Source organism: Gossypium hirsutum, chromosome A11, assembly GCF_007990345.1.
Source record: "Gossypium hirsutum isolate 1008001.06 chromosome A11, Gossypium_hirsutum_v2.1, whole genome shotgun sequence".
NCBI classification, from domain to species: Eukaryota; Viridiplantae; Streptophyta; class Magnoliopsida; order Malvales; family Malvaceae; genus Gossypium; species Gossypium hirsutum.
The window spans coordinates 15,400,374-15,427,146 of record NC_053434.1 but is presented as its reverse complement, the minus strand read 5'-3'; the positions used below and the strand labels follow the sequence as shown (position 1 = coordinate 15,427,146).

The following is a 26,773-nucleotide window of genomic DNA, read 5'->3' as shown; positions in this document are numbered from 1 at the left end:
CCTTGAGACAAGGCATAGGCGATGTGATCGAGGAGGGAGCTGCGACGCATCTAGAGTTTCTGTACCTTTTTTCATTAGTTTAGGTTTTAGGCCTGTAAAACTTTCAGCTAGGTTTTTAGTATTTTGGGCTTGAAAAAATTGGACTGAACTTGTTATTATTATTATTTATTTGATTTATTGTTTTTGGTTTAGTGGGTCGGGCACATTGGGCTACTAAATTAGTCATAATAATGATAAAAAAATTTGCAGCCCTTGAGACACTAAGAGTTCTTAGTCAAGGCTCGAATCATGAAATATTGCTGCAAAGTTATATTATACTCAAATTTCTACAGAAAATGACTATAATGCATCTTCCAGTCTCCAACACAGAAACTATGCTTTTGGAAAACCATGAAAAATGCTGAGTTATCTTAAACAGCTATAAACTTCGAAACAAAGGAAGCAATAATGTCTCCCATAGTTCACAGAGTCATACTCTCTAGAAGTCTTTGACAAGTGAGACTGTGAAAAACTGTCCTGGACTAGATTTGTTGGTTCAGTTTTGATTTTGTTGATAAACGAAAAAGGCGGTCATAGAGTTCTCTATTATTAGAAATAACGTCCACGTGAAAGAAAAATAGTTTGAAAATAGAAAACTGACATAAGTAAACGTAGGAGCCAACTAAAGAGTTTTAGAGAGCTTCTACCACCAGTCTAACTTTAGGCAACTGGAAACTGACATTAGTGATTAGATGATGATGATGACGATGCCCCGGCTTCTCCCTCTCCATTATCTTCGTTCTCGCCTGACATCTCTTCTAAAGATTTCCCTTTCGATTCAGGCACCAAGAAAGTGAAGAGGAAGCCCAATGCATTGATTACACCTAATACTATAAGTGAATTCTTGACTCCAATACCAGCAGGGTACCCTGCATCTGCCTTGGCCTTATCCTTATTCTGCGCCAAATACAAGAATCCAAATGCACCAACCATAGCACCAAGCTTTCCTGCAGCTGCTGATATACCATGGCAAGTGGACCTCAACCTTGCAGGGAAAATCTCAGCCGGTACCACAAATGTTGTAGCATTGGGTCCGAAATTCGCGAAGAAGAAGGTCAATGAGTACATAACAACGAAGCCAATTCGGTTGTCCTTATGAATCCAGTGGTCGTAAGGGATGGCCAGTGCAAACATGAACACCGTCATGAAGAAGAAGCCCATCAATTGGATGGCAAATCTTCCCATAATATCAATGAAAGCCACTGTGAACCAGTAGCCTGGAACGGTGCTGCAAAGAGCAATCAGTGTTTGTGCCCTTGCAATTTTGTAAACTTCTTCAAGGGCATTCATGGTCTTGGCAGATGGAATCCAGCCAATGGCGCTAAAAATATCCTTTTGGAACAAGTTTTGGCTGTAGAATGCAATGTCAAGCAAGAACCAAGTGGTGGTTGTCCCAAGCAGGTGAAGTCCATGGCGTTTAGCAAACTCCTTGGAAAACAAGCCATATCGGATTTTCTCTTGCTCAATCTTCTGGGGCTCCGCCTCAATGTCCATCTGCAAAACTTTTGACATGTCAGATGCAGCTTGCTTAGCGTTCTTAGCAACAAGGGCGGTGTAACGAGCGGTTTCTGGCATCTTCAGCCTCCAGTAGTAGGTAAGCGCCGCTGGGAGTGCTCCAAACATCAAAACAATACGCCAAACATAGTCTGCTTCTGGAACAGTAGAGCCCACAGGATCGACCTCGTAGGGTGGCGCGTGAAACGAGGCCATGAATGCAGCGGATATAATAATAGCAAAGATGCCACCTCCTAAAATTCCGAATCCTTGCATCGCAAACACTGCCGCAATGAAAGCTCCGCGAGTCTTTTTGTTGGCATATTCGGACATGATGGTGGCGGAAAGTGGATAATCACCACCGATGCCAAAGCCGAGCCAGAACCGGAAGAAGCAAAGGGTTGCCATCACTGCTTTAGGGTTACTGCTAAAAGATAGACCTGATGCTATAGAGCATATGACCATGAGCATGAGAGTCATACCGTAGACCTTCTTTCGGCCTAGCTTGTCACCAAGCCAACCGAAAAAGAGCTGGCCTGCTAGCGTTCCGCAGAACGCTACACCAGTAACGGCTGCCGATACATTGGGGGGCAATGATCCGGGGCTCTTAGCGCCATCAACATGGTAGTATATGCGGCCAAGCAATTTGGTAACGAGAGATATGCAGAAGAGATCATATGCATCAGTGAAGAAGCCCATCCCAGCTATAATGATAGCAGTGAAGTGGTACCATTGTGTTTTGGCTACATCAAGCGCGTCAAGCACCTGTAATTTGTTTCCTACTACCATGGCTACCTTCTTTATCTATCTGCTCCTTCTTCCTCTACAAAGATGTAAAAGAAAAAGCTCGAAAGGGTTACGAGTGACATCCAAATCAAAGACAATAAAACAGATGGAACTGGGAAAATATTCAAGTGCAGCCGAAGGAGGGAGTGACAACAACTTATTTCTATATTTAACTCTTGAAAATTAATTTCATTGGCTTTTTTTTTTTTAAATTTCCTTTCTTACAATGTCTAAAATTAGCAACAGAGAGAATGTCTTCACTATTGATGTTATGTATATAACATAATTGGAGATGACATCTGGAAACAGACAATCCATCAGTTTTCAGCAAGCATTTTAATTATCATCTTTGACAGTACCCTTTTATTAATTTTATTATTATTAAAGGGAGAAAATTTTGTTATACCTATTAAACTGTAAAAGAAAAATGAAATTAACGTGATATTATTATATTTTTAAAAGATTTGCTAACAGATCCGGGAATTGAGGCTAATATGTGGATACTGTATATTACTTTGAACCTATCCATAAATAATCAAAGTGATTCAATTTTTAGAGCAAAAATCAACCAGCTGGTACTCAACTTTGATATGACAAATATGGCACGTATCCAATATTACTATTTTCATTTTTATTTAAAGATCATGTATGTCAGATGAGTATTTTAATACTTACGGTATCATAGCACTTCTCTTTAACATTAGCATTTTTTTTGCATGATTTATAATCTCCCATTTAACAAATTGAATCAGAAAAAAGAAAAGAAATCATATAGTCTATATAAAATAAACCTAGACATCAAAAAAGTTGTTTCTTGTCGTCATTACCAAAATGGAACCCCATTTGCATGCATGAACAAATCTTATTATATGGGGAGAGAGAGTAAAGCCTGTAAGCTCAAGTTTCTGAAACTGACCTGTGATACTTTAAACGGAAGTAAAAGCCTGAAAGATGAGAGTTTGAGATATTTTGTGTATATATAAGTCTGGAAAAAACAAGGAAAGGAAGAATTGATAAAGGAGGGAAAAAAGGGAATAGTAATTGGAATGGAATTAGGAAGTGTAAGTGCATGCTTCCTTATAATAAACGGAAGGGGATCCCAATATTCGAGATGGCAATTGGTACATTCCGCACCCACATATTTTTCTGATATATATATTCATATTCCATTCATTCAACTCAACCTCCCTCTAAAGCCGCTACCTTCTTTTTAGTTTGGAATTGGACCATCGTTTTTGTCCACTAAACTAACTCTTACCCCCCATTTTCGTTACTGTTTTATTATTTTAAGCTCTAAATCAAGAAAGCAAAAAATGAAACACCACTAGTATAATCGTAAAATGGTAGTTTTCTTGGCTGTCTTTGTTACCTTAAAACGAAAAACTTTCCAAGTATTACAACTTATAAGAGTATTATTATGATATAAAAGGTAAAAGACTGGATACTTCATTAGTAGTGAAGAACTTGTCCGAAATAGTTCAACAAGCCTAAACTAATTAGATTATGACTTCTTGACAACAAAAAATGATAAGATTAATTACAATCTCTAACAAAGCTGATATTTAACAGGATCTTCATATATCTTTTACCTCTAAGCAACAAAGAAAAAATCATGAAAAAAGGTGAAGAAAAATGATTATCTTGATTTTCTGACTTGTAATTTGGCACAAAACTAACATCAAATTGATGAACTTAATGTCAGTTCATCGATCAAAAGCACCATAGAAAAGTAATGTTTGTTCTTCCAAACCGATATGTTTGTATATAATAATAGTTTATGTATTAACACGTTTGCTTTCTTGTGCTCTTTCCAAGTGACAAAAGCGGCAGAACTGATGAAGCCAACCTACCTCATCCCACCACCTAAGGTTTTCCCGAGTCTTCTAGCCTTAAAAAAAAAAAGACTTGAGTTTGAGCATAGGTTTCATAGATTGTTTAGATATTTTTAGTGGCAAAGCTTTTGCATTGAAAATGCGAGCCCCATTAATGCGTAGCTTCAAACCTGGCTTCTTGGCTAGCTCATCGACTTTGTCTGTGTGCTCCATGGACAAGCACCTACAATCAGAGTTGCATTGAGTAGAAGTGAACTGATCCTAAGATATTTCAATCAAGAAAGGATAAAGAAGAGAGTGAAGTAAACAAATCATTTAACAACTTTAACTAATCAGTTTCTTAAGATACCATTAAATAGGAAAAATCTAAAGCATTATGAAAAACCATATTAATTTGAGGGCTTTACATCTCTAGTTTGGAAATGTGATGGGTTCTAAGAGATTTATACCACTGATGATTTCCTCGTCTATTCATATTTAAAAGTAGGGTCAGCCAACAAAAAAATTTATGCGAGAACTCGTAGCATATAAAATATAATTGAAAACCTGCCCCATTTTAGCTCTCCCGTTAACAAAATTGTGAAATATCCGAACATAAATCGAATTATTAATTTGTGTGTGTATGAATAATATTAATTTATGTAGAGAGATCAGGTGCAGTATGATCGTGTGATTATAAGTGCTATAATTGTGTGGTATGATTGTATAAAATTTTTTAGGGTTTTATTTTAGTCATTTAAATGTTAATCAAATCATGTCCACAATCATGTTTATACTTTCATTTTGGTTATTTAATTTTTAGGTCAGTTTCATTTTAGTCATTGAAAAAATCTGTTTTTTAAGTCTTGATTCGAGTAAAAAAAATTAAGGATTAAAAGGAAAAAGCTATAGAAGCTAAAGTAATGCATTAAATATTTCTCATATTTTACTTGTTTACCCCATTTAGAAAGTTCTTAAATTTTTTTCAGTATTAAAAATGTAAATTCCAAAACATGAAAATCAATTAAATAAATTGTTGAAATTTTTTTATCCCCTGATACTGTTAGCCAATTTGTTACTATAATATTGAAATTAATTAATTTAATCTCCTAAAATTTAAGATTTATTTAATGTTTCCAAATTAACATCAAACTAAATATCTAATATTTAATAATTGTCACACACACAACATAAAATTACAATTATAAGGAAATAGCTGCCAGGTTTCTCTCTGAAAACCAAGAGTGCTTTCCATAGAATCTTAAAGAAAACAGTACCTGTTGTAGCTTGGGATGGAAGAGAGTGGTGGTGATGACAGAGGGAGTAGCGACGAGATCTTATTGTTGGCGGAAGAGCTTATTCAATTATCAGTTAAAAGTTCGATAAATCTACCTTCATATGTTCAATATGGACAAAAAAATCATACAATCCAGAGAGCTTTAAGGCACAGATGAAAAGTATTTGGAAGACAAGGAAAAGATTTAAGATCCAGTTGGCAGGGCAGAATCTCTTCCTAATTGTTTTTGATTTAGAAGAAGATTTGGAGACAGTTATGGAGGGACAACTGTGGTTGTTTCATAAGCAACTTATTCTATTTGATCGATCAAATAATCCGGTCAAAAAAAGCCAGATCCGACTCAACTCGTCACCATTCTAGATCAAAATAGGCCTGTGTCTACCAGAATTTGATAAAAAAAAGATCTGATGCATGCCATTGTGTTACTTTCGGAGGAGTAATTAGATCTGAAATTATTGGTGAGGTATGTCGTTTAAGAATTAATCTAGATGTGCAGAAACCCTTACATAGAGGTAGTTTTGTTTCTAGTGATATTAATTTTAAATCGTGGATCTCTTTTAAATATGAGAAGTTACCAATTTTTTGCTTTGGCTATGGAAGAATGGGGCATGGTATCACTGATTACATCGTGTTAAGTCCTGCAGAAAAAAAATAAAGTCAGAGATGATCCTCTATACTCTATGGCATTAAAAGCTGAATCAAATCTAGTTGGAAAAGAGAGTATGAAATTAAATGCTTTTTCAAATAAGATGGGATATCAATGTTCTTGTACTGGAAACATAGATCAGTCTACAATTGCTGGGCTTAGAGGTAACACAACAGAAGGGAATAATATGCAAGAAAAGTTGCCAGACGGACTACAAGTGATGGGTTTGGAGGAATTATTAAAGAAAAAGGAGATAGATTATGGAAAGTTGAAGACGGACGTATCAAAGGAAAGTATCAGTGAACAGGGAAATTTGTAACACCCCAAACCCGGCCTAGACGTTATGGTCAAATCTGACATGTCACATCAGAGTGTTTTTCAAAAATTGATCCTTTCGGTAAAAATTTGTTACTAAATTTAAATTTTTTTATTATTAATTAACGAAAGTTCTCATCAAAATGTTTACCTTATTAACCATCCGTGTTATAATAAATTGATTTAAAAACGGGAAAGCTTTTTAAGTCGATGAAGTTTAAAACGCGTGTTTTAGAAAATAGTAATTGTTTTAAAAACTTGTCTTTACCTAAACTAGCAGTTCAAGAATATATATATGTAAACCAAAGCCCAATTAAAAGTTAAAACCACAAATGGCCTTATTACATAACCAAAAACCCAATGTGAAATTTAAATAAATCAAGTCAAAAGTAGAACATCAGCAACCGTGTGGTTACTTCCGAGTCCCTCGCGACTCCAAACCGTCTAAGGTTGAGGATTACCTGTACAGTTAAAGAAAATGGTGAGTTTACAAAAACTCAGCGTGTAGCCCCCTATCAGTCAAACAGTAAACAGTGCGTGCAGTAACAGTCTGGGCATGAGCCCTATTCAGTATCAGTACAGTCTGGGCCTTAGCCTATACAGTAATAATATGGCCTAAGCCCAATACAGTATCAGTACAGTGTAATGTAATTATGCATCCCACCCAAATCCAGCCAGCACACCACCCTTACCAACCAACACACCATGTGGAGATATAAATCGACCCATCCAGCCAGCACACAAAAAATGCAGCAAAGCTGCCAATAATAATAATGCAGTATAGTTGCCAGAAACAGTAAATGTGGCAAAGCCACCAGTAACAGTGAATGTGACATAGTCACCAGTACAGTACTTCTTTCATATCAAAATTTGAATCCTATGCAGTATGTCGTGTCATATATATTACGTGTATACAAAGTCATCCTCAGTATAATCATATATGTAAATCATAAGCACATCAGTTATTCGAAACATAAAGGCATAATCGTTATTTTATCGTACAAGAATATTACGGTCATTTTATCCTACAGGGGTATTACGGTCATTTTACCCTATAAGGGCATTACGGTCATTTTACCCTACAAAGACATTACGGTTATTTTACCTATTTTAGGGTTTCAGCTCAGATAATGACCTCTCCAAAGGTCTACAATCGCCTCGAACGACATATAACCTAAATAATCATAACGGTGTAAATAGGCCCAAGATCCATTACTCGGCCCAAGTGGGCCCACACGCTCATGTGACCTATTTAGCCAAAATTTAGTTACGGTTATGTGACCCACATAGCCCAGTCCAATATTTATCACTTACCGCGGGTTTAATCTATGTAGGGCCCACGAGCCTATTAGGCCAACACGGCTCATTTTGGCCCAACGTGGCCCATAACGGCCCAAGCCTATAAAACACTCGTGGTGGCCTTTATAGTCTATCGCCTATGATTTTTGGGCTCAGTTTACCCCACGAGCTATCGTATGCTCGTGAGGCCTCAAATGCTGAAGTTTCAGCACTTCGACTTTTCGGCTTTTGCCGATATATAGTAAGGAAGGGTGTGGTTACATATCTGTTTATGCAACCGTTCCAAGTTTCTTAAGCACCCAACCTATATTCAATTCCACATATAGTTAGTCTTTCATTTGTTAGTGTTCATAAACACTACATTCCCAAATCAGTACACCCACTTACCTTGACCGAAAGTGGTGTGGCTAAATACACATAGATCGATGATTAAAACGGTCACATGCTTCTCGGCGAATAACTGCATAAACCATAGATCTTATTAAATAGGACCGCTCATAGGTGTGGCCTAAATCCATGATCATCAACTCCAAAACAAGGTATCGTATTACCTTTATAGAATAGTGAGGAAAAATGTTTTGATCGCTTCCAAAATACTTGCACTCCACCACTTCTCGTAAGAACCTAAAAACCTAACGATCCACATAAAAAACCAAGAATCGGTCTTTAAAGCACAAGGAGAAAGAGGGTATTCGGCTTTAAGAAACAAAATGAGAGAAAACAGGCTGAACCAATAGAAGACAATACAACACATACCTTTTGCCAAGAACTTTAGCAGAAATTGAGTTAATCAACCCTCACCATAGGGCGTAGTAATAATCAACCAAGAATACCCAATAACAGAGAAAATCGAAGAAAATAGAGAAAGGCAGAGGGACAATAGGCTATTGAAAAAAACTGAAAAGAAAAAATAGAATCGAGAGGAGGGAGAGGAAGTAGCCTAGAAAAATCAGTCAAGATGCAGTGGAAATAACAAAATGGGGGAAAAATGAAGAAAATGGAGAACAGAAGGGGAGCAATCTCGACAGTGTTTGAGGGATGTATTCGGCCAGTATAGTAAGAGAAGGAAAAAGCAGAGATTCGGCCAATCAAAGTAAAGAAGAGTGCAAAATCGAAACAACCTCACAGTAAAAAACCTTAAAACGAAAAGCTAATTTTGGCTTTAAAGGGAAAGAAAAAAATACCAAAGCAAGGAAAAATCGAAGCCTAGGTCCCAGCAACAAACGGCTACCAAATCGCAGAAAAAAACCCCTAATAGCCGAATGTATGAATGCCCAAAGCCCCCACACGGCACAATTCTTCTAGCTTCAAATTCCTAGATTCACTCCACCCTTTTCTCCATAATTTACTCTTTCAAATCCCCAACAACCAACATCCTATCCCTTGATCCCCTCCCCTTTTACCAATTCCACAACCACTCAATAGAGTTTTAGTCTACCACAAACACTTGCCGCCCCAAGTAGCAAAATAAATATCCTTTTTCATGCAATGGGATTCAAACCCAAGCCCTCTTAGTTGCTCACCACGTCACTTGCCACCAAGCAACAAGGTCATTTTTGTAACACATTTTACCCACAAATATTTATAAAGACTACAACCTAAAGCTAAAGTTCACTTAAGGGGAAAAACTAAAATTTTTGCAAAAGCCCAAACTTGAACCTAAGCTTCTCAAACACTCCTAAACACACCCATATCACTTAGCCAATAAAGAAAACATGTAATTTATGTCACTTCCTTAACTAAAATATTTATGAGTAGTTTCCTAACCGCTCCCATGCTCAAAGCCCAATACTTCTAGGACCAATTTTGGGGCTTTACAGAATTTCTCAACACTAAACAAGAAGTCTAATTGGAAAAGAATAGTCCCAGTGAATTTGACAAAATTTAAAAAGAATGAAAGCATCATGGCAAAGAGGAAATTTTCAGAAGTTGATGATGGAAAAAATAACACAGGTTTCTCACATGAAGATGGAGTAAAAATATTAAAATATGAAGAAATAGTGGATCAAGCAGGAGTTCCTAGGGGTGAAAGGAATGAAAATCAGAAACAAACTATTGTCTTAAATAGTTATAGATCGGCGACTACCAATAGGCAAGCCGACCAGGCACAATGAAAACCATTCGTTGGAATGTCCAGAGTCCACGGGCAAAACTGAGGCTGCGGCATTTGTTAAAGTAGCATAATCCCTATGTGGTCTTCTTAATGGAGACTAAAATCGAAAAAAAAAACATATGAAAAAAGTAAGGAGGAGCTGTGGTTATATGAATAGAATCGAGATTGAAGCAGAAGGTTCTAAGGGAGGTATGTGTCTAGCATGGAAAGAAGATACTTCAGTCACTTTAAGAAGTTTCTCCAAATGGCATATTGATGTAATGATAAAAGAGAATGTCGTACAAGAAGAGAGGAGGTTTACAGGGTTTTACGGCTCACCTTATTTAAAAAATAAGAATTTTTCGTGGAACCTACACAGAAAACTAGGATAAGGTCAAACTCAACTTTGGCTAGTAAGTGGGGACTTCAATGAAATTATGTATTCATTTGAAAAAAGTAGAGGAATTCAAAGGGAACAAGGTAGAATGGAGGCTTCAGGGAGGTTTTAGAGGAGTGCCAACTTGTAGATATTGGCTATTCAGGGGTTTGGTTCACTTGGGAAAAGGAAAATTTGCCGGAAACAAACATTAAGGAAAGATTGGATAGAGGAGTTGCAAACGAAAAATGGATAAATTTGTTTCCATTGGGTAGTATTCAACACCTACCATATTCAACGTCAGATCATTGTCCTTTCTTTTTAAATACAAAAAGTGGCGGCGTATTCATAAAGAGTTCTATATTTAAATTTGAAGTATGATGGACCATGGAGGAATCTCTCGAAATTGAAATTAAGGTTTTATGGGATTCATGTACAGGTACATTAACGGAGAAACTAGAAATATTACAACTACGACTGAAGAGATGGGCAAGTACTATCAGGAAAAGTAGGGAGGGACTAAAAAGAAAGCTAACTAAGGATCTTGAAGTTCTGCTTGAGAAAGAAAAGGATGATGAAAAGATAGCAAAGATCATTGATACAAAAATCCATTTAAATGTGGCGATTGATAAAGATGAAGTGTACTGGAAACAAAGGGCAAGAGCAAATTGGCTTCGGCTGGAATCGGATGAAGGAAGGGAATTACTGATGGTTCAAAAATTTGTGAGGAAGCTAATTTGTTTTTCCAGAAGCTTTTTACAATATGTGGAGTAGGTGATCCATCTCATTGTTTAAGGGACATTACTAATAAAATTTCTTCTAAGCAAAACACAGTTCTGTCATCTCCTTTTATAGCAAAAGAAATTCAAATAGCGTTAAAAGGAATGTGACCTACTACAGCACCAGTACCTGATGGTTTCCCAGTATTATTTTTTTCAGAAATACTGGCATATAGTTGGTAAGGATGTTGAATCTTTCTGTTTAGGTATTTTAAATAGTGATCAAAATTTTGAGTCCCTTAATAAGTAAGATATTGTGTTCATCCCTAAAGTCCCAAATCCTACTAAATTGGCTAATTTCAGACCCATTAGCTTATGCACGGTTGTTTATAAAATCGTGGCAAAAACAATAGCAAACCGCCTTCAAGAAGTCATTGGCTGTTGTATTGACAATGTATAAAGCGCATTTATCCTAGGTGGCCTTATTTCTGACAATGTGTTGTTAGCTTATGAAATCTTACATATGTTTCAAAAAAAGCGCACAGAAAAGAAATGTTACATGGCAGTAAAGTTAGATATGAGTAAAGCGTATGATAGAGTTGAATGGGTTTTCATAAAGGAAGTTATGCTACAGATGGGATTTACAGGAGAATGGGTGGGATTGATCATGAAATGTATTACTACAGTTTCTTCTGCTGTTAATATAAATGGAATGAGTGGAAGAACCTTTCAACCTTCTAGGGGGCTTCGACAAGGAGATCCACTTAGTCCATTTATTTTTCTAATATGTAGCGAGGGACTCTCAACACTAATGTGTTTAGCTATGAGGGAGGGTTTGTTAAAAGGTGCAAAGGCAAGCAAAAGAGGGCCAGAGATTTCTCATTTACTATTTGCAGATAACTGCATTTTATTGGAGAAGCAACAAATGGGGGAGCGATGATCTTGAAAGAAATACTTGAAAAAAATAAACTTTGCTCAGGCCAATGTGTGAATTTTAATAAGTCAACAATCTTTTACAGCTCAAACACAACTGAAGATAAAAACAAAGAAATTTCGTCTTTGTTAGGAGTCAGAAGCTCAACAAATCTCTAAAAGTACCTAGGACTTCCTAATGTTGTCGGTAGGAGGAAAAAAGAGTCTTTTCAGAACCTAAAAGAGAGTTTTCTATGCGTATTGAAGGCTGGAGTACTAGGTTATTATCTCAATAAGGAAAAGAAGTCTTTATTAAAGCAGTACTCGAGGTAATTCCAACATATGCTATGTCTTGCTTTCTTCTACCTAATTCATTATGTAGGAACTTGAGAACATTTTTGCAAAATTTTGGTGGCAAAAATGGTATGGGAAAAGAGGGATTCATTGGTGTCAATGGAAGCATTTGTGTCGTTCTAAAGAAGAAGGCGGAATGGGATTCAGAAACATGGCTCAGTTCAATATAGCTTTCTTAACAAAACAAGGCTAGAGGATTTTAAATAACCCAAACTCATTACTGGCGAAAGTACACAAAGCGAAATATTTTTAGGAGGTCGATTTTCTTAAATCGCGTTTAGGTAATAACAGTTCCTACATATGGCGAAGTTTATGGACGACAAAGAGTGTATTGGCGGAGAGTCTTTATTGGAAGGTCGGTACGGGTACGAGCATTTCAGTTTTTAATGATGCTCGGATTCCAGATTCCATAAATTTTAGATTATCTTCAGATAATGTTAATTCATGTGATTTTAAAGTTGCTGAATTAATCAGTAATTATGAACGAAAATGGAATAGAGAGTTGATTGTCAATACCTTTCCAGAAGTAGTGGCTGAAAAGATACTGTGTATCCCATTGGCGAAAGAACCTCAAGCTGACTTTAGGGCTTGGAGTGGCGAATACATGGGAGAATATTCGGTTCGAAGCGCCTACAAACTATTACAAAGTTTGGATCCTAGAGCTTATGCTTTACAAATCGATTACAGGGCTTTCTACAAAAAAACTATAGAGCCTAGATCTACAAAAAAAATTATAATTACATGCTAGAAAATTTCATAGAACTATCTGCCTACTCGGATAAATATGTTATTCAAAAACTAGTTAATAGTCCAACATGTCCTCGATGTGGTGAAGGAGCTGAAACAATGGATCACCTCTTTCGAGAATGTTCTATATCAGTGACAGTTTGGAAAGCATTATCGACTGTTAAATTTTTACAGAAAATAGATTTAGACGTCGAACAGTGGTACCAAGGTCCTCGTTATTCAGCCTCCCTCTCATTACAAACTGTTTTGCCGTGCGTTATGGGCCATTTAGGGTGACAGAAATGCTCGAATACATGATAAAACAAGCAGATCTGGTCAGGAGATGTCAAGATTTGTTCTTAGTTATTTAAAAGAAGTGAATGGTTTTGAGAACAGTACTTCCAGAGTTTCTAAGGAGATTAAAAAATGGAAACACCCATCTGATCAGATAGTGAAAATAAACTTCAATGGAGCATATAATGAGCGTAATCGTCAATTGGCTTTCGAGGTAGTTGTCAAAAATAGCGAAGGGCTCCTTCTCCTTTCATGCACTGAGATCCACCACAGAGTACTTTCCGCCTTCGCTGCCAAAGCGATTGCATGTAGAAAGGCAACCTAGATAGCACTCGACATGCAAGGGAAGGAAATCATTATAGAAGGTGACTTTTTTTCGATAATTAAGAAATGCAAGGCTAAAGGGAATGACAAATCGCAAATAGGGGTTTTTATTCATGATAGTCACCAGTTAAAATCCAGATCTAGCAGTTTAAGGTTTGAGTATACCCCAAGATCAGCAAGCGGTCTCGCACACTTATTAGCAATAGAATCATTACGAAGGGAAGAAGAGGTGTACCTGATTGAAAGCGTTCCCATGTATGCCAAAAACAAGAGGAAAAACGACAGCAAGAGAGAACTAGACTAAAGCAGGAAGGAGATGGAAGAAAGGGGGGAAGTTCAAAATGGCAGATCAAAAGAATCAGTGATTAAAGCCTCCCTTGAAAGCTGGTAAAGCCATTAAGTGCGAATTGAAAGAAAAAATGGAAATGGCAGGTGGCAGAGTTATCTGATTAAGTAATAGGATGGTAGCATTTAATTGTTATTCTAGAAATTTCCTTATTATTTTATGCTAGATATTTTTCTTTCCCAGGCAAGATGCTTATTGGGCTAAAAAGTTATGCTCGGCCATTAAGTTCTATGGACTTTGTTTGTTTTTATTTTATTCTATATAAGCCCAATCTGGTTATTTGTTTAAAAAAAATTAATAATTGTCTACGAAACCCAATTTTTTTTTGTTATATGTATTGAATCTTCCATGCTAAGCTAAAAGTAAAGAAAAATTCCTTACAATTAATTTAATTAATTAATTTTATCTTTCATGCCAAACAAAACTTCAAATTATTTTCATCATTTCTTTACCAAAATGAAGAACAAGAAATTAATTAATTAATTATAAGGACTTTTCCTCTACTTTTAGCTTAGTATGAAAGATTCGAGATTATATAATCAAAAGAAATTTAAGTTTGAGTTATTTGAGTTGATTTTGTTTAGGGTAAACTGGAAACATAAAATTAAATTTTAGAATTTAAGAAATTATATTAATTAATTTCAATATTATACTAGTAAATAAGTTAACATTATTAAACGATAAAAGAATTTTCAGTTCTTGATCCAACTCATTTATGTACACTTAAAATGTTTAGTATTAGATTTTAAGATGGCCATTGATAGAGGGGTTGAAGGCATGTAAGCGGATGATGAGAATCTCCTCGGTGACTCGGGCGGGACATCAAGACTAGCCTTAGATCGTAGTGATGTCGTGTGAATAAGAAACTTCGACACAGAGAGGAGAATCCTCATAATGATTTTATGGAGACTAGTAATGACAGAGGCATGTTGGCTTCTTTCCAAGATGTATTGGCGAACGTGTGGGGCATGAATAAGAAAACCAATATGTTAGATGATGATATTAAACTGAAGGAAAGGGATGTGCTTATCGGTACAATTGATTGGATTCCATCAATTAATTTCTCTTATAAAGTGTTGTACAAACGAAGGGTTTACTTGCTTGACAAATAGAAACTATGACTAAAATGGTTCTTGATATTGTGGCAATAGTTTCAACCACAAGATCTAAGTATGCACAAAAGTAAAGACGAACATCGAGATTGTTTACGCAATTTGACCTCAATTTTCATATGCGGGGCCTTGCCTAGAGTAATGATTTACTATCTTTCTCACAGTACAAAAAATTATATTACAGAGACTAAATTGTAAAAGTGCAATCACTATTGAGTTTTACTTTAGAAAACACTTTAGGACCCAATTAACAATTATTCAAAGGACCTAATGGTTATTTAACCATTAATGTTTCATGAGTTAGTGGATGAGATCAATCCTCTGTTGGATCTGATGCCCTAAGCGTAGCATTTTTGTTAATATACACTTGTAATTTTTTACATTAATACTTTATACAATGTTCTCGTATGATTTTTGCATGCAAAACAAAATAGAAGCAAATGCTGCTCACTTGTTGTCAATGTTTAACTAATACTAAGCGGTATTACGTGGTCAGATCTTAATATGAAAAGACAACTTATATTATTAGATGAACTTAAACCTGTCCTTAGTTTAATCAAAAATGAGAAAAATCAATTGAAAGACTAATATGTCTCCTATCAAGTCCAATTTGGGAGATGCTTTGTTTTGGGCAACGAAGTGGATGACTCCTAGAAGATAGAGACATAGATGTGACTGACTAGACTTACAATATATTAGATTGGACAAGAAGAATAGATCTGTTTATGGATTTATTCACTTGTGATGTTCATAATGTGGGATACCTAAATCTTGAGTGGATCATGGACTATGTATGTGTGACTTGTACACTTTGACGCAAGTAAAAACTTGAGTTCAAATAGATAAGGAACCAAAAGCTAGTCCATTGGGTGTACAACTTTTGCAGTATGTAGCGTTATTTACAATAGTGGAATTCATAGCCAAGACATGGTAAATGATATCCTCTCATTGGCATTACATGGTTGATGAAAAGTAAACATGGCCACGAGTCTTTCACCTTTGTGATGGATGACTTGATCACTATTTGATAATGATTGACTTTTTATGAAGGAAGATATAATGGTTACCATTAAATAAAATAAGATCATATTGGGAGAAAGGATATTATCTTAAAGAGATTAAGGATACCCTATGAGGGTAACACACTTATGACAAAGTCATTGGACGAGCACTGATCGAGTTATTTTCGTAATGGTATGCCTTAGGCTTAGGCTTAAGAAATAAATATATAAAATTAAGAAATAAAATTAAGCAAGAAATGAGCCTTAGACTTGGTGTTTAAATGCTAGGTTCAAGCTTCCTCTCATTTATCTCAATTATTTTCCTTTTATTTTCAACAACCGAGGATAAAAGCCACACTAAAACAAATATTATTTGAAGTAAATATCGAACAAGAAATAAAATTAGGCCTAATGGTTACAACACTAGTTCCTTTCCCAATTGACCCAAGTTTGAATCCCTTCTTCCCATTTTATTTCATAATTTCGTCAAGGACATTCCAAACATTAAAATACTTAAAATTAAGTGTAAAAGTTAAACAAGAAAATAGGCAATAGCCCAATGGTTAGGAATTAGCCCCTTAAGTGACTAAGGTTTGAGTCTCCTCCTCCTCCCTTTTAATTTTAATTTCAAACTCAATAAAAACTTAGGAAACTTGCATATGACATCCTTAGGTTTACAAACCCTAGAAATCAACCCAATTCTTTTCTAATTAGAATTTCAATTTGCCCTTTCCAAATCCCTTTTAAATTTTGCTTCCATCTTTTCTATTTAATCCCTCTTTCTTTTCTTTTCTCCCCTTTACATCATAATTTTATTCCATTATTGAAAATTACTTTTGCTTCCCAAATCAAAATCTATTCTCTTATTCAAGTTGTTTTCAGCTGGATTCATAACCACCACTAGAAACATTCTTAATTTTTTCCAAGAAGTGATAAGTACGCTTCAAATCTCGAAGTTTGAACTTGAATCTTTATAGATTTTCTATCTAACTATAACCTTGAGATCAATTAAACGACATTTCTCTATTTTTCATCGAATCTTTTGATAATCTTGACGAATCTTTAAAATCGTTATTAACTTTTGCATAAATGTTGTTTGAAGGACTTCATTTAAGCACCCCAGACAAAATCTAAGCACAATCAACGACGTTCGAGATACCAAAGTCAAGTATGTGTTCTTTTACAAAGTGAATCAGGGCAAAATCGTGCCTAAGATAGGACAACACGACCATGTGCCCCTGAAACCTTAGGTTTTTTTATTCTCACACGGTCATGTCTTCACTGTAGGTTGATTTTGCAAATACCACACGATCGTGTGTCCCCTATTTTTCAGATTTTACAGGTTTTCTTCTATTTTTTAGATTTTTATAGTTTTCCCCTATTTTTCAAATTTTACAATTTTACCATTATTTTTCAAAATCTATAGTTTTGCCACTGATTTTCAGATTTTATAGTTTTGCCCTTACTTTTTAGATTTTACAGTTTTGCCATTATTTTTCAGATTTTATAATTTTACCCTTATTTTTTAAAATTCATATTTTTGACTCAAAATTTTATGAATTGATCAGATTTTCCCGTGAATAAGTTTCGAATTATTGTTATTATTTTTAATTATACAATTAGGTCCCCTGATGATATGAAATATGTTAAAATCCATGATTGATCGAACTAATGCGATACTTATTTGTATATATATAATTGCATGAATTATGAATAGTATATGTTATTATTATATCTATGCTTGTGATTTTATGAACAACGTGTCCTATGTTACTGTTAACCTGAATACATGAAAAGTATGACTTTTGTTACTAAATTTTCATGTGTTAGTACAATAATTTCTATCATACTTGATCTGTATTAAATATGTCACATTGCATTGCATGGGATAGAACGATATGATCAAAGGAAGTCTGGCAGTCCTGCATTAATTAGTTTTGCTATGCACCCAGAGATGATGGCAAATTCCATTTGTAAGTACTGCAGTGTATCCATAGCCGAAAGCATATTCCAATTGCAGGTTTCATCTACAGGAACTATTTCTGTGAACCCACAAACGAAAGCAAATTCCAACTGTAGGGACTTGTTGTCTGTCCACAGCCAAATGGCAGTTATTATCTGCAAGTAGTGATATATCCACATCCCAGTGTATTGGAGAAAGGAGTTCTAGGAAACTCTCATTATGGTGTCTAGCAGGGGGGTAGGATATATTTTGTTTAAACCTGAAATTGTATGGCATCTTATATGGGGTGTGTGTGTGAAAATATACATGTGCGTATGAATATGATTATTATGGGCAAATCTATGAAATCGGTTGTTCTAAATACGGTTATTATGAGTTATTATACTTTGATGATGATTGCATTGAAAAATCGATACTCTGTACAGAATTGCTATCTATGATTATTTTATGCAATGTTATTTGATATGCCTTAACAACTGTTCGTACTGATTTTATTGTAAATAAACTCACATTGAGCGTAACCCACCAGGTTAGGACGCGAGTGCAACATTAGGAGGAACTCGACTCGATTTTAGTTGAAATATTTCGTTATTCAGGGATTGTAATATTTTATTTAAATCGTGGCATGAGACTTAGGTTTTGGTTTTATTTATCATGCATGACATTTTATTTGCATTTTTAAGATATTATGCTATGATTATTAATTAGTATACATGAACCCGAGTTTTCCTTAAAATAAATTTTTTTAATGAATTAAACAAATGTTTTAAATGAACTCTTTTCAACATTTTGAATTTGGGTCTAACGTCTAGGCCGGGTTTGGGAGATTATGTTTAGAGAGTTGCTACCCCTTTATATAGCCTAAGCCTCTCTCGTGCTTTGTTAGATGTGGGATTCTCCTAGGGTGTTACAGTGTTAATATTATATATATTACTATCTAAACATGTTAAATTATTTATTATTAGATTTAAATTTTGACAGATTTTTATATTTATTAAGATTATAATTAATTTAAACATTAAGTAAATTCGTTCATCGCATAGATAAAGAAACTAACAGTGTGTTTGGTTCAGTGTATTAGCTAATCCATTACGCCCTGATTACGCGCCTATTACATTACGCTCCTATTCCGGCGTTTGGTTCACTGTAATAGGTATTACGCGCGTAATACAATCCCGACCTAATCCCCAAATTCCCTGCTTTTCTAATCCCTTCTCAAATCGCGTATTACACATTACGTCCGGCTTCCCTTCCCAACTCTCTGTTTTACCCTCCCTCCCTACCCGACCCTCTCCTCTTCTGTCCTCATAATTTCTCCTCGTCTGCCTTTATCGATTTTCTCTGTCGATCGTTTTTTCCCTTTCATTTGTTGCAGCACGTTTGAAAGCCGCTGCTTCATTAGGTTCTCTCGATCTTTGCGTGAGGTATGGATGAACTTTTCATTTTAGTTTTCTGTCTTTACCTTGGATTGTGGGTGCTTTGCATGCTGATTTGCTTGTCTTTTCTGAAGCATGATTAGAGAGGGTTATAAATCATCATCTTCATTGCATGAGAAGCATCGGTTGTTTATTTCTGATAGTTGAATCGATTGTTTATTTTAAAAAAAATTTAATTGAATAATCATGATAAAGTTGGAGATATTATGAGCAGTAATATGTATATATTGGGCTGATAATAGGATGTGAGTTATGAAATCTGTTCTATCGAAATAATTTCTGTTTAAAAGAAAATCCGACACCCCCACCCTTAAGAAATTGTGCAGTGCGGTGCTTCTCTACTGTTAAATACAATAAAAATGCATTTCTCCATCCCCAGTCTTTTTCCTTCTCAATAAACCCCAGCTCTAAGGAAAACTTTGGTCTTACCTATCTGCCATGCAAGTTGTGTTAAACAAAGAGTAGTAAAAAAATTACAAACCCACTGATAAATGAACACTGATTGTTGTGTATGAATGATCACGCAAAATCTTTAATCATGAAGCATAAAAAATATGTTCTAATAACATACTGGCAAAGGTTGTCCAATACAGGACTTTCATTTGATTTTACGATAAAGCTGAGAGTAGATGATGTTCTAATATCTGATCTATGATTTGAATGTTGTTTTCATTCTTTCATGCTATTCGAGCAAGTATTGTTCTCAATTTGACGGCTTACTATCTTTAAATGCTTCTGACAGTATCATCAACTGATTAATCAAATTTCGCAAGATAACAACTGTATTTAGTTTCTGATTTTCTTACCTGAAAACTTCAGTAGACCTTTCTCTCTAGGCTTGGATATTTTTGTTTTGTTTGGGTTAAGGGTGTAAACCATGATGGATGATATGACCTGTATATTTTCCTGTGTTATGGTGGAGATTATGTTTCTCAGACTAATGCCAGATATGCATTTTTGTTAAACTATCTCTTGGGAAAAAAATGATTTGTGTGGTCCAATGCAGATAGAAGGGAATAATGCGAATGCCAATGATGCAATCATGCTCGACAAGGATGGTTATGTATCTGAAACAAATGCCACAAACATTGTAAGACTAGGATTTCCCCCTAATAGCTTAGATCTATATATGAATTAGGGGTTTGGGGAACATTAAGACTGAGTATTGTTCTTGGATTTGTTCATACATTTTTGTCTCACAATTTATGCCAACAAGTATATACAACAAGTCTATTTAACAAGTCCTTCCAAACACATTTTGTAATGGTGGGATCTTGTGCACATCTTGTAATGGTCAACTCTTCATGGACTCAGTCTCACATCGAGAAGCTTTGGGGTATTCCTAACTGCATTAAGCGAGTTTATCCACCTTGTGATACTTCAGGACTTTAGGTTCTGTTTCTTGTTATTCATCACCAATCATAGTGCATTTTATATTTTTTAGTGCCATTCATCTATGATTTCTTACCAGTTTACATCTGAAACAGGCACTTCCTTTGGAAAGGTCGGTGGAAACTCCAAAAATCATATCTGTTGCACAATTTCGTCCCGAGAAGGTGCACATACTTACATAGACCTTCAAGCTAAATTTTTAATGGTTCCGGTGTTTCAGTTTTGGAACCTTGATTAGTTCTAGAAACTCTTTACAGTTTGATTTTTTTAACTCAGGAGCTGCAGGAGTACATGGCTGTGATTTCTTACTAGTTTACAGTTTGCATTAGTGTTGTAGAGTACATGGCTGCAGGAGCCATACCTATAGGTGAGCTAGCATGGCAACTGATATTATAATTTCTGATTCGAGCTACTTTTGTTTTCCATTTTAAAAATGTTTTTAAAATGATATTCATTTTGCTCGACTCCCCTCAGCTCATAATTCTGCTGGCCCGAAAATGGACATTGTTTTAGATGAAGATGGACACAAACAGGATTTCTTGCTCAAAATGTAGAAGAATATGCAGATGCAGTCCTGAAAATCGTGAAGATGCCCGAGTCTGAAAGACTCAAGATAGCTACAGCAGCAAGGAGAAGAGCTAGCAGATTTTCGGAGCAAAGATTTTACGATGATCTCAAAGCCGCAATCCGACCAATTATATGCGGTTCTTCCTAGTTATAGGATTGCATTAGAAGATCACAGTGACATAGAAAACAATAGTTATACTTGTTCTTGTTTATTGGGGTTCTTCACCCTTTCGATCTAGTCATTAGAAAAAGCTTAGTTTAGATTTGTCAACAAAATAGATATACTTAATACACTAAACCAAATCCTCATTCTTTATTTTATTTGTTTTAAACTTAGGTTACCTTAATTAAACTAATTTTATATGTAATAATTAAATTATATGTAATAATTATTATTTTAAATTATACAAATTCATAAAATATAATTTATTAGTTATAATTATTTTAAATTTTATTAAATCATATATTTTAATTAAAATATATTTAATATTAATTATTTCAAATTTTCTTTTATAGTATCATATATTATGATTTGAGTAAATTCATATAAGACTATTAATTATTAAGAATTTTATTAAATTATATATTTTAATTATAATATATTTAATAATTATTATTTTAATTTATATTTTACAGTATCATATATTATGATTTGAGTAAATTCATATAAGAATATTAATTATTAAGAATTTTATTAAATTATATATTTTAATTAAAATATATTTAATAATAATTATGTTTAAATATGATTAAATTATTTATTATTGATATTAATAATCTTATTAAAATTTAAATAAAATAATTTACCAAAAAAAATTTCTGCTAATTATTAAGAATTTTATTAAATTATATATTTTAATTAAAATATATTAAATAATAATTATGTTTAAATATGATTAAATTATTTATTTTTGATAATAAATAATCTTATTAAAATTTAAATAACAATAACAATAATCATTTACCAAAACAAATTTATGCTAAGGGTATTCTGGTCATTTTAGTTTTCTCCATTATGCTATTACACCTCTATTACATTCAACCAAACACAGTTTTACTATTACGCCTCTATTCTATTACATTCAACCAAACAGTTGATTTGCTATTACACATCTATTCCATTACACCTCTAATCCAATACACCTCTAATCCAATACAGCGAACCAAACGTGCCCTAATAGTGTAAATATCGCCAGCTATACAATAAATTTGGAAAGTCTAAGTTGTTGGATAGTTCACACGCTGACAAGTGACATTATTGATTACCTGACAGTTTAATTTTTTCAATATTTCAATTGGTGGGTCTCGCTAGTATTTAACCATTTTAATTAATTAAGTTTTGTCAATTTGAAAATCTTAAATGTTTTTTTATTAAATTATAGGAATTATAAAATTCATTAGTAATCATACATAATTGTGATAATTTGATGCAAATTTATCTAAAGTTTAATAGATAAATACTAAATTTTAAAAATTAGAAAACAATGGCATTAAAAAAAGTTAAGGAAAAAATTGTAAATAGTTTTTATTCAAAATTTACCAATTTTTAGGCAAATATAATTAATATTCTATTGAAATTTTAAAATAAAAAAATCGAATTGTATTTGTTAAAAACAGATAATAAAAATATTTATTAAATAAAAATATAAAAATAATAATTTATAATATCTAAAATTTTGTTATGTCAAAAAAAATGTTAATGATATACTAAATATATATTATAACGCTTAATTACATTTTATAATTTTTTCATCTAATCGAATTAAATGTTTGTTTCTTTTCTTTTCTTTATCATATTATTTTTGAAATTTTACGACTTTAAAATAATTAAAATATATTTTAATTAAAACATATAATTAAACTTATGCATTTCATGAAATAAAAAAATAGTTTATTTAAATGGTGAAGAATGGAGGACTTAATTTTAATAAAATTAAATTACTTGGTTAAGAAATTTTAGTTAGAATAAAAATATGGAATTAAGATTAAAACCTTAAATAAAGTATCTATTAGTCTAGGTAGGCTTTGGATGAGTGTTAATATTCACCAAACTTTCCAACTCATAATTGGTAATTCAAACTAAATTTTATTCTTTTTAAACATTTTCTTTACTTTATAATTACGATTATTTCTAAATTCAATAGCTGTTTAATCTTACCTACCAAAAACATTCAACTCTCAGTTTTTTTTTTCCATGTTTAAAATTTTTAATATTAATTCTCAAATATATATTGAATGAGTAGTAAATTTAGACTTACAGAAAAGGCCAAAAACGGTTATAGATTTTTTAAAAAAAATAAAATCCCTGTATTTGTAGTAAATATGGAATTTTGTCCCTAGAAATTTAATTATTCTATTTTTTAAAATTTTAAACTTTGGGTCGAACTGTTAACACTGTTAAGATTATTTTGTTAAATTTAGATTTATTACAACGTCAATTTTTTAGTTGTATTACTACCATGTGAATTTTTTTATTTTAAAATATCACACCAACAAATTTAAAAAAAAATTATCCGTGTTAACAAATGCACTTAAATTTTAAAATCTGAAAAAGTAACGAAATTAATTTCTTGAAAATAAAAATATAAAAACTAAAATTTAAATTTGTAAATAGTATAGGTACTTTATCTACGATTTCAACCAGTCGACAAAATTCTTGAATGTCTTATCAGAATTCCCACCTTCACCGACACTTTTCGTAACCAACGGCTCTTGTTTTGAAATCTTCATCACCAACCAATTGTTCCACCTTGGTTCTTATCTCTTCTTTTCTAATGGTCCCTCTTTCATCCCTTTTAAGTTTAAATCCAACCTTCCAAATATCATAAATGTAACTCTCATTCAGAAACTGGTCAGAAAAGCATGGCCAACATAAGAAAGGCACCCCATTGCTTACACCTTCAATGGTGGAATTCCACCCACAGTGACTTATAAAGCAAGCAATGGAGGAATGACCCAAAACTGCTACTTGCGGTGCCCAACTAACGATCTTACCTTGATTGCTCACTCTTTCTTTAAACCCTTGTGGGTAAAACTGGTGTTTTCCTTTGATAATATACTCTCTTACTACCCAAAGGAATGGCTTCTTGGTGAGTTCAAGTCCCAAAGCTAACTCTTGGAAGTGGATTTCGTCAAAAACTGTAGAACTACCAAATGCGACATATATAACTGAACCAGGTGATTGTTGATTCAGCCACTGCAAACAAGTCGGATCCTCGGACCAAAAATTCCCTGATAAGTTTCCGAACCGATTAGCTGCTGAAAGTGGGCCTATGGGTAAGACTTTGGGAACCAAGTTGCACGCTTCTGGCTCCAACTCCAAACTTGAGTTACAAAGTATCCAATCTGCTGTTTCCACAGCTTTGTTGTTTAGCCTTAAAAAATCAAACATAAATTTTTGTGTTGAAGGAGAGTTACCAAAGCTAAGCCATGCAAAATTTATCGGCTGTATAACAGGCGTCATTGGTGACAACTGAAACATCTTATGTTTCATAAGTGGAGTGCCTGCAAAAACAAATTTATTTATTCATTGATAAATCATTTTTAATATTTTCTTTTTTGACGGAGTCCAAAACACATTTTGTATGGACTATTCTGGAATTCACTCACTTAAAAATGAGATTAGCGTCTTACCATTGCCATCAATCAATCCATCTTCAATAAGCTTGGGGATACGAAGGAAGAACATTAGCTGAAACATCGACGCGGGCCACAAGCCCGCTGTAGGAATCCCCTGCTCCGCTGCAACATCAAACGCCAACCCCAGGCTTATATCAGCTAAAACACATGAAATCTTATTATCATCAGATCCATTAACCTTATCGATTAACTCCTTCAGTTGACCAGGCATAACCTGGCATAATCTTTCAGTTAAATTCCCTATCTGATTCCTATCTTCCCCATCTTCCAAACCATCGGGGACTGAAACTAGATGAAGTAAGCCATTTTCATCCAGCTTCTTGCCGAAAGCATCGATGACTCTCTTGTGATTAAACTCGGTGTTAACAAAGCTGATTTTGATGCCTTGTTTTGCTAAATTTTGGGAGAGTTCCATGAAAGGAATAACATGACCTTGTGCTGGATATGGTACTACCAAAAGATGTGGATTCCCCATTTTCGAAACTAAAGTTTTTTATAACTTAGAGCTCACACACTGATCTATTATTTATAGGAACAACTTGGGGCCAATACCCATTTCCATTGCTATCCAAGTAGAATTTAAAACGTGTTCATTTAAGCTTTACTTGATTAAGTGTGAAGGAAATTTGATCGGTAGAGTTGAAAAATAGATAAAAAAATAGAATATTTAAAAAATACATAATTTTGAAATAACATACATATATCATTTATTTTTTTTCTTTCATCTTTTTAATTTAAAATGATTAATTTTTATGCATTAGAATAGAAAATAGTTATTCTTTCAATTTTTTTCCTCTTACTTTTCTTCTAAACCAAACATACTCACAATTGATTTTCTTTTCACTTTTTCACTTTCTTTTCCTTTCTCTCTACCTTTTTTACACAACCAAACGCATCATTAATTTCGTTTTTAGTGTGATTTCAAAATAAGATTATAATGTAAAGTATGAATATATAAATATATGTTAAACACAATTAAATTATTTATTAAATTTTTTACATTAGAAGAACCTTAGACTTCACCTCCTCCTACACATAGTGTTGTTAATTGAATTTGGCTTTGATTGGCGTATAAAGATTGGTAAATAGAATTGTTGGAAATTTGGCTCTGTATACAATTTACTAAAACAACAATAAATACTATAAAAATAACTTAAACCAAATTAAAGATAAAATATTAATATGGTTCGATTTTTAATTTACTTTAATCGAATTATAGAGAATGAATGAGATTAAAGCAATATATATGCTTGGATGATAGGAGTGAACAATGATTTGTTGAAATAGTACCCTGGCCCTCAAACAGGTTTGTCTGGTTGGAAGTGTTTCATTTGACTGGTTGGCAGAGGTATGCGGGGTCGCTGATTTCCCTTTTGGATTGTACGATCGTTAAGCTGAGCGTTTCGGTGGTGAAGACGATGAAAAGAAAAAAAGTACTTTTTGGCTGTCATTTTAATTTCTTTTACAAAATGACTTTTCACACTTCACCCACTAATCACTTGTTCCCAAAAATTATTCTGCTCCTTCTTTCCTGCAACCTCTTTTTTTCCTTTTTTAAATAATGTCATTTTTGGTCTTTTAATTTTATAAAAAAATTATTTTAATATTTTATTTAATTTTTTGTCTTTTTTAACTCTTAAACTTATAATTTTTTGTCAAATCACCCTAAAATGGATAGAGAAACTAATGTTTGTTAATTTTGTTGACATGGTATCCACGTGGATTGCCATGTAGATGTATCAACATTTAATTAATTTTTAAAATTTTAAAAAATTTTAAAAAATTTTAAAAATAATTTTAGTAATTTTTAATTTTTAAAAATGGTTTTTATAA

The 26,773-nt window shown here is 33.7% G+C and overlaps 2 protein-coding genes and 2 long non-coding RNA genes across 6 annotated transcripts; 1 reads left to right on the top strand and 3 right to left on the bottom strand.

The window, feature by feature from the left end:
• Positions 1-554: 554 nt before the first annotated feature.
• On the bottom strand, positions 555-3,437 carry LOC107923394 (probable inorganic phosphate transporter 1-7). Its single transcript, XM_016853601.2, has 2 exons — positions 3,236-3,437; positions 555-2,356 (listed from the first exon to the last, which is right to left on the bottom strand). Exon 2 carries the CDS (start codon positions 2,320-2,322, stop codon positions 721-723), a length of 1,602 nt encoding a protein of 533 aa, XP_016709090.2. The 5' UTR covers positions 2,323-2,356; positions 3,236-3,437; the 3' UTR covers positions 555-720.
• A 3,271-nt stretch (positions 3,438-6,708) lies between these two features.
• Positions 6,709-14,096, bottom strand: LOC107924834 (uncharacterized). 3 transcript variants are annotated; one of them, XR_001691871.2, is made up of 3 exons: positions 13,720-13,964; positions 12,657-13,481; positions 6,709-6,849 (listed from the first exon to the last, which is right to left on the bottom strand). It is a non-coding gene; the product is annotated as an uncharacterized lncRNA (long non-coding RNA). The 3 variants fall into 3 exon arrangements; XR_001691872.2 differs by lacking the exon at positions 6,709-6,849 and adding an exon at positions 7,087-8,147 and having other exon boundaries at positions 8,239-13,481; positions 13,720-14,080; XR_005904885.1 differs by lacking the exon at positions 6,709-6,849 and having other exon boundaries at positions 12,643-13,481; positions 13,720-14,096.
• Positions 14,097-21,046: 6,950 nt separating this feature from the next.
• LOC107923262 (uncharacterized) lies at positions 21,047-21,617 on the top strand. Its single transcript, XR_005904884.1, has 2 exons — positions 21,047-21,101; positions 21,209-21,617. It is a non-coding gene; the product is annotated as an uncharacterized lncRNA (long non-coding RNA).
• A 1,893-nt stretch (positions 21,618-23,510) lies between these two features.
• Positions 23,511-25,489, bottom strand: LOC107923192 (UDP-glycosyltransferase 83A1). The gene is made up of 2 exons (XM_016853411.2): positions 24,935-25,489; positions 23,511-24,805 (listed from the first exon to the last, which is right to left on the bottom strand). Exons 1-2 carry the CDS (start codon positions 25,413-25,415, stop codon positions 23,985-23,987), a joined length of 1,302 nt encoding a protein of 433 aa, XP_016708900.1. The 5' UTR covers positions 25,416-25,489; the 3' UTR covers positions 23,511-23,984.
• Between the last annotated feature and the right edge of the window lie 1,284 nt (positions 25,490-26,773).

What these genes read in the sequence shown, in the direction of transcription:
- LOC107923394 (XM_016853601.2), bottom strand. Translation starts at nt 2,322, where the DNA reads ATGGTAGTAGGAAACAAATTACAGGTGCTTGACGCGCTTGATGTAGCC.
- LOC107923192 (XM_016853411.2), bottom strand. Translation starts at nt 25,415, where the DNA reads ATGGGGAATCCACATCTTTTGGTAGTACCATATCCAGCACAAGGTCAT. An exon ending in TGGATTGATTGATGGCAATG is followed by an intron (nt 24,806 to 24,934) that starts GTAAGACGCTAA and finishes TTGTTTTTGCAG; the next exon opens with GCACTCCACTTATGAAACAT.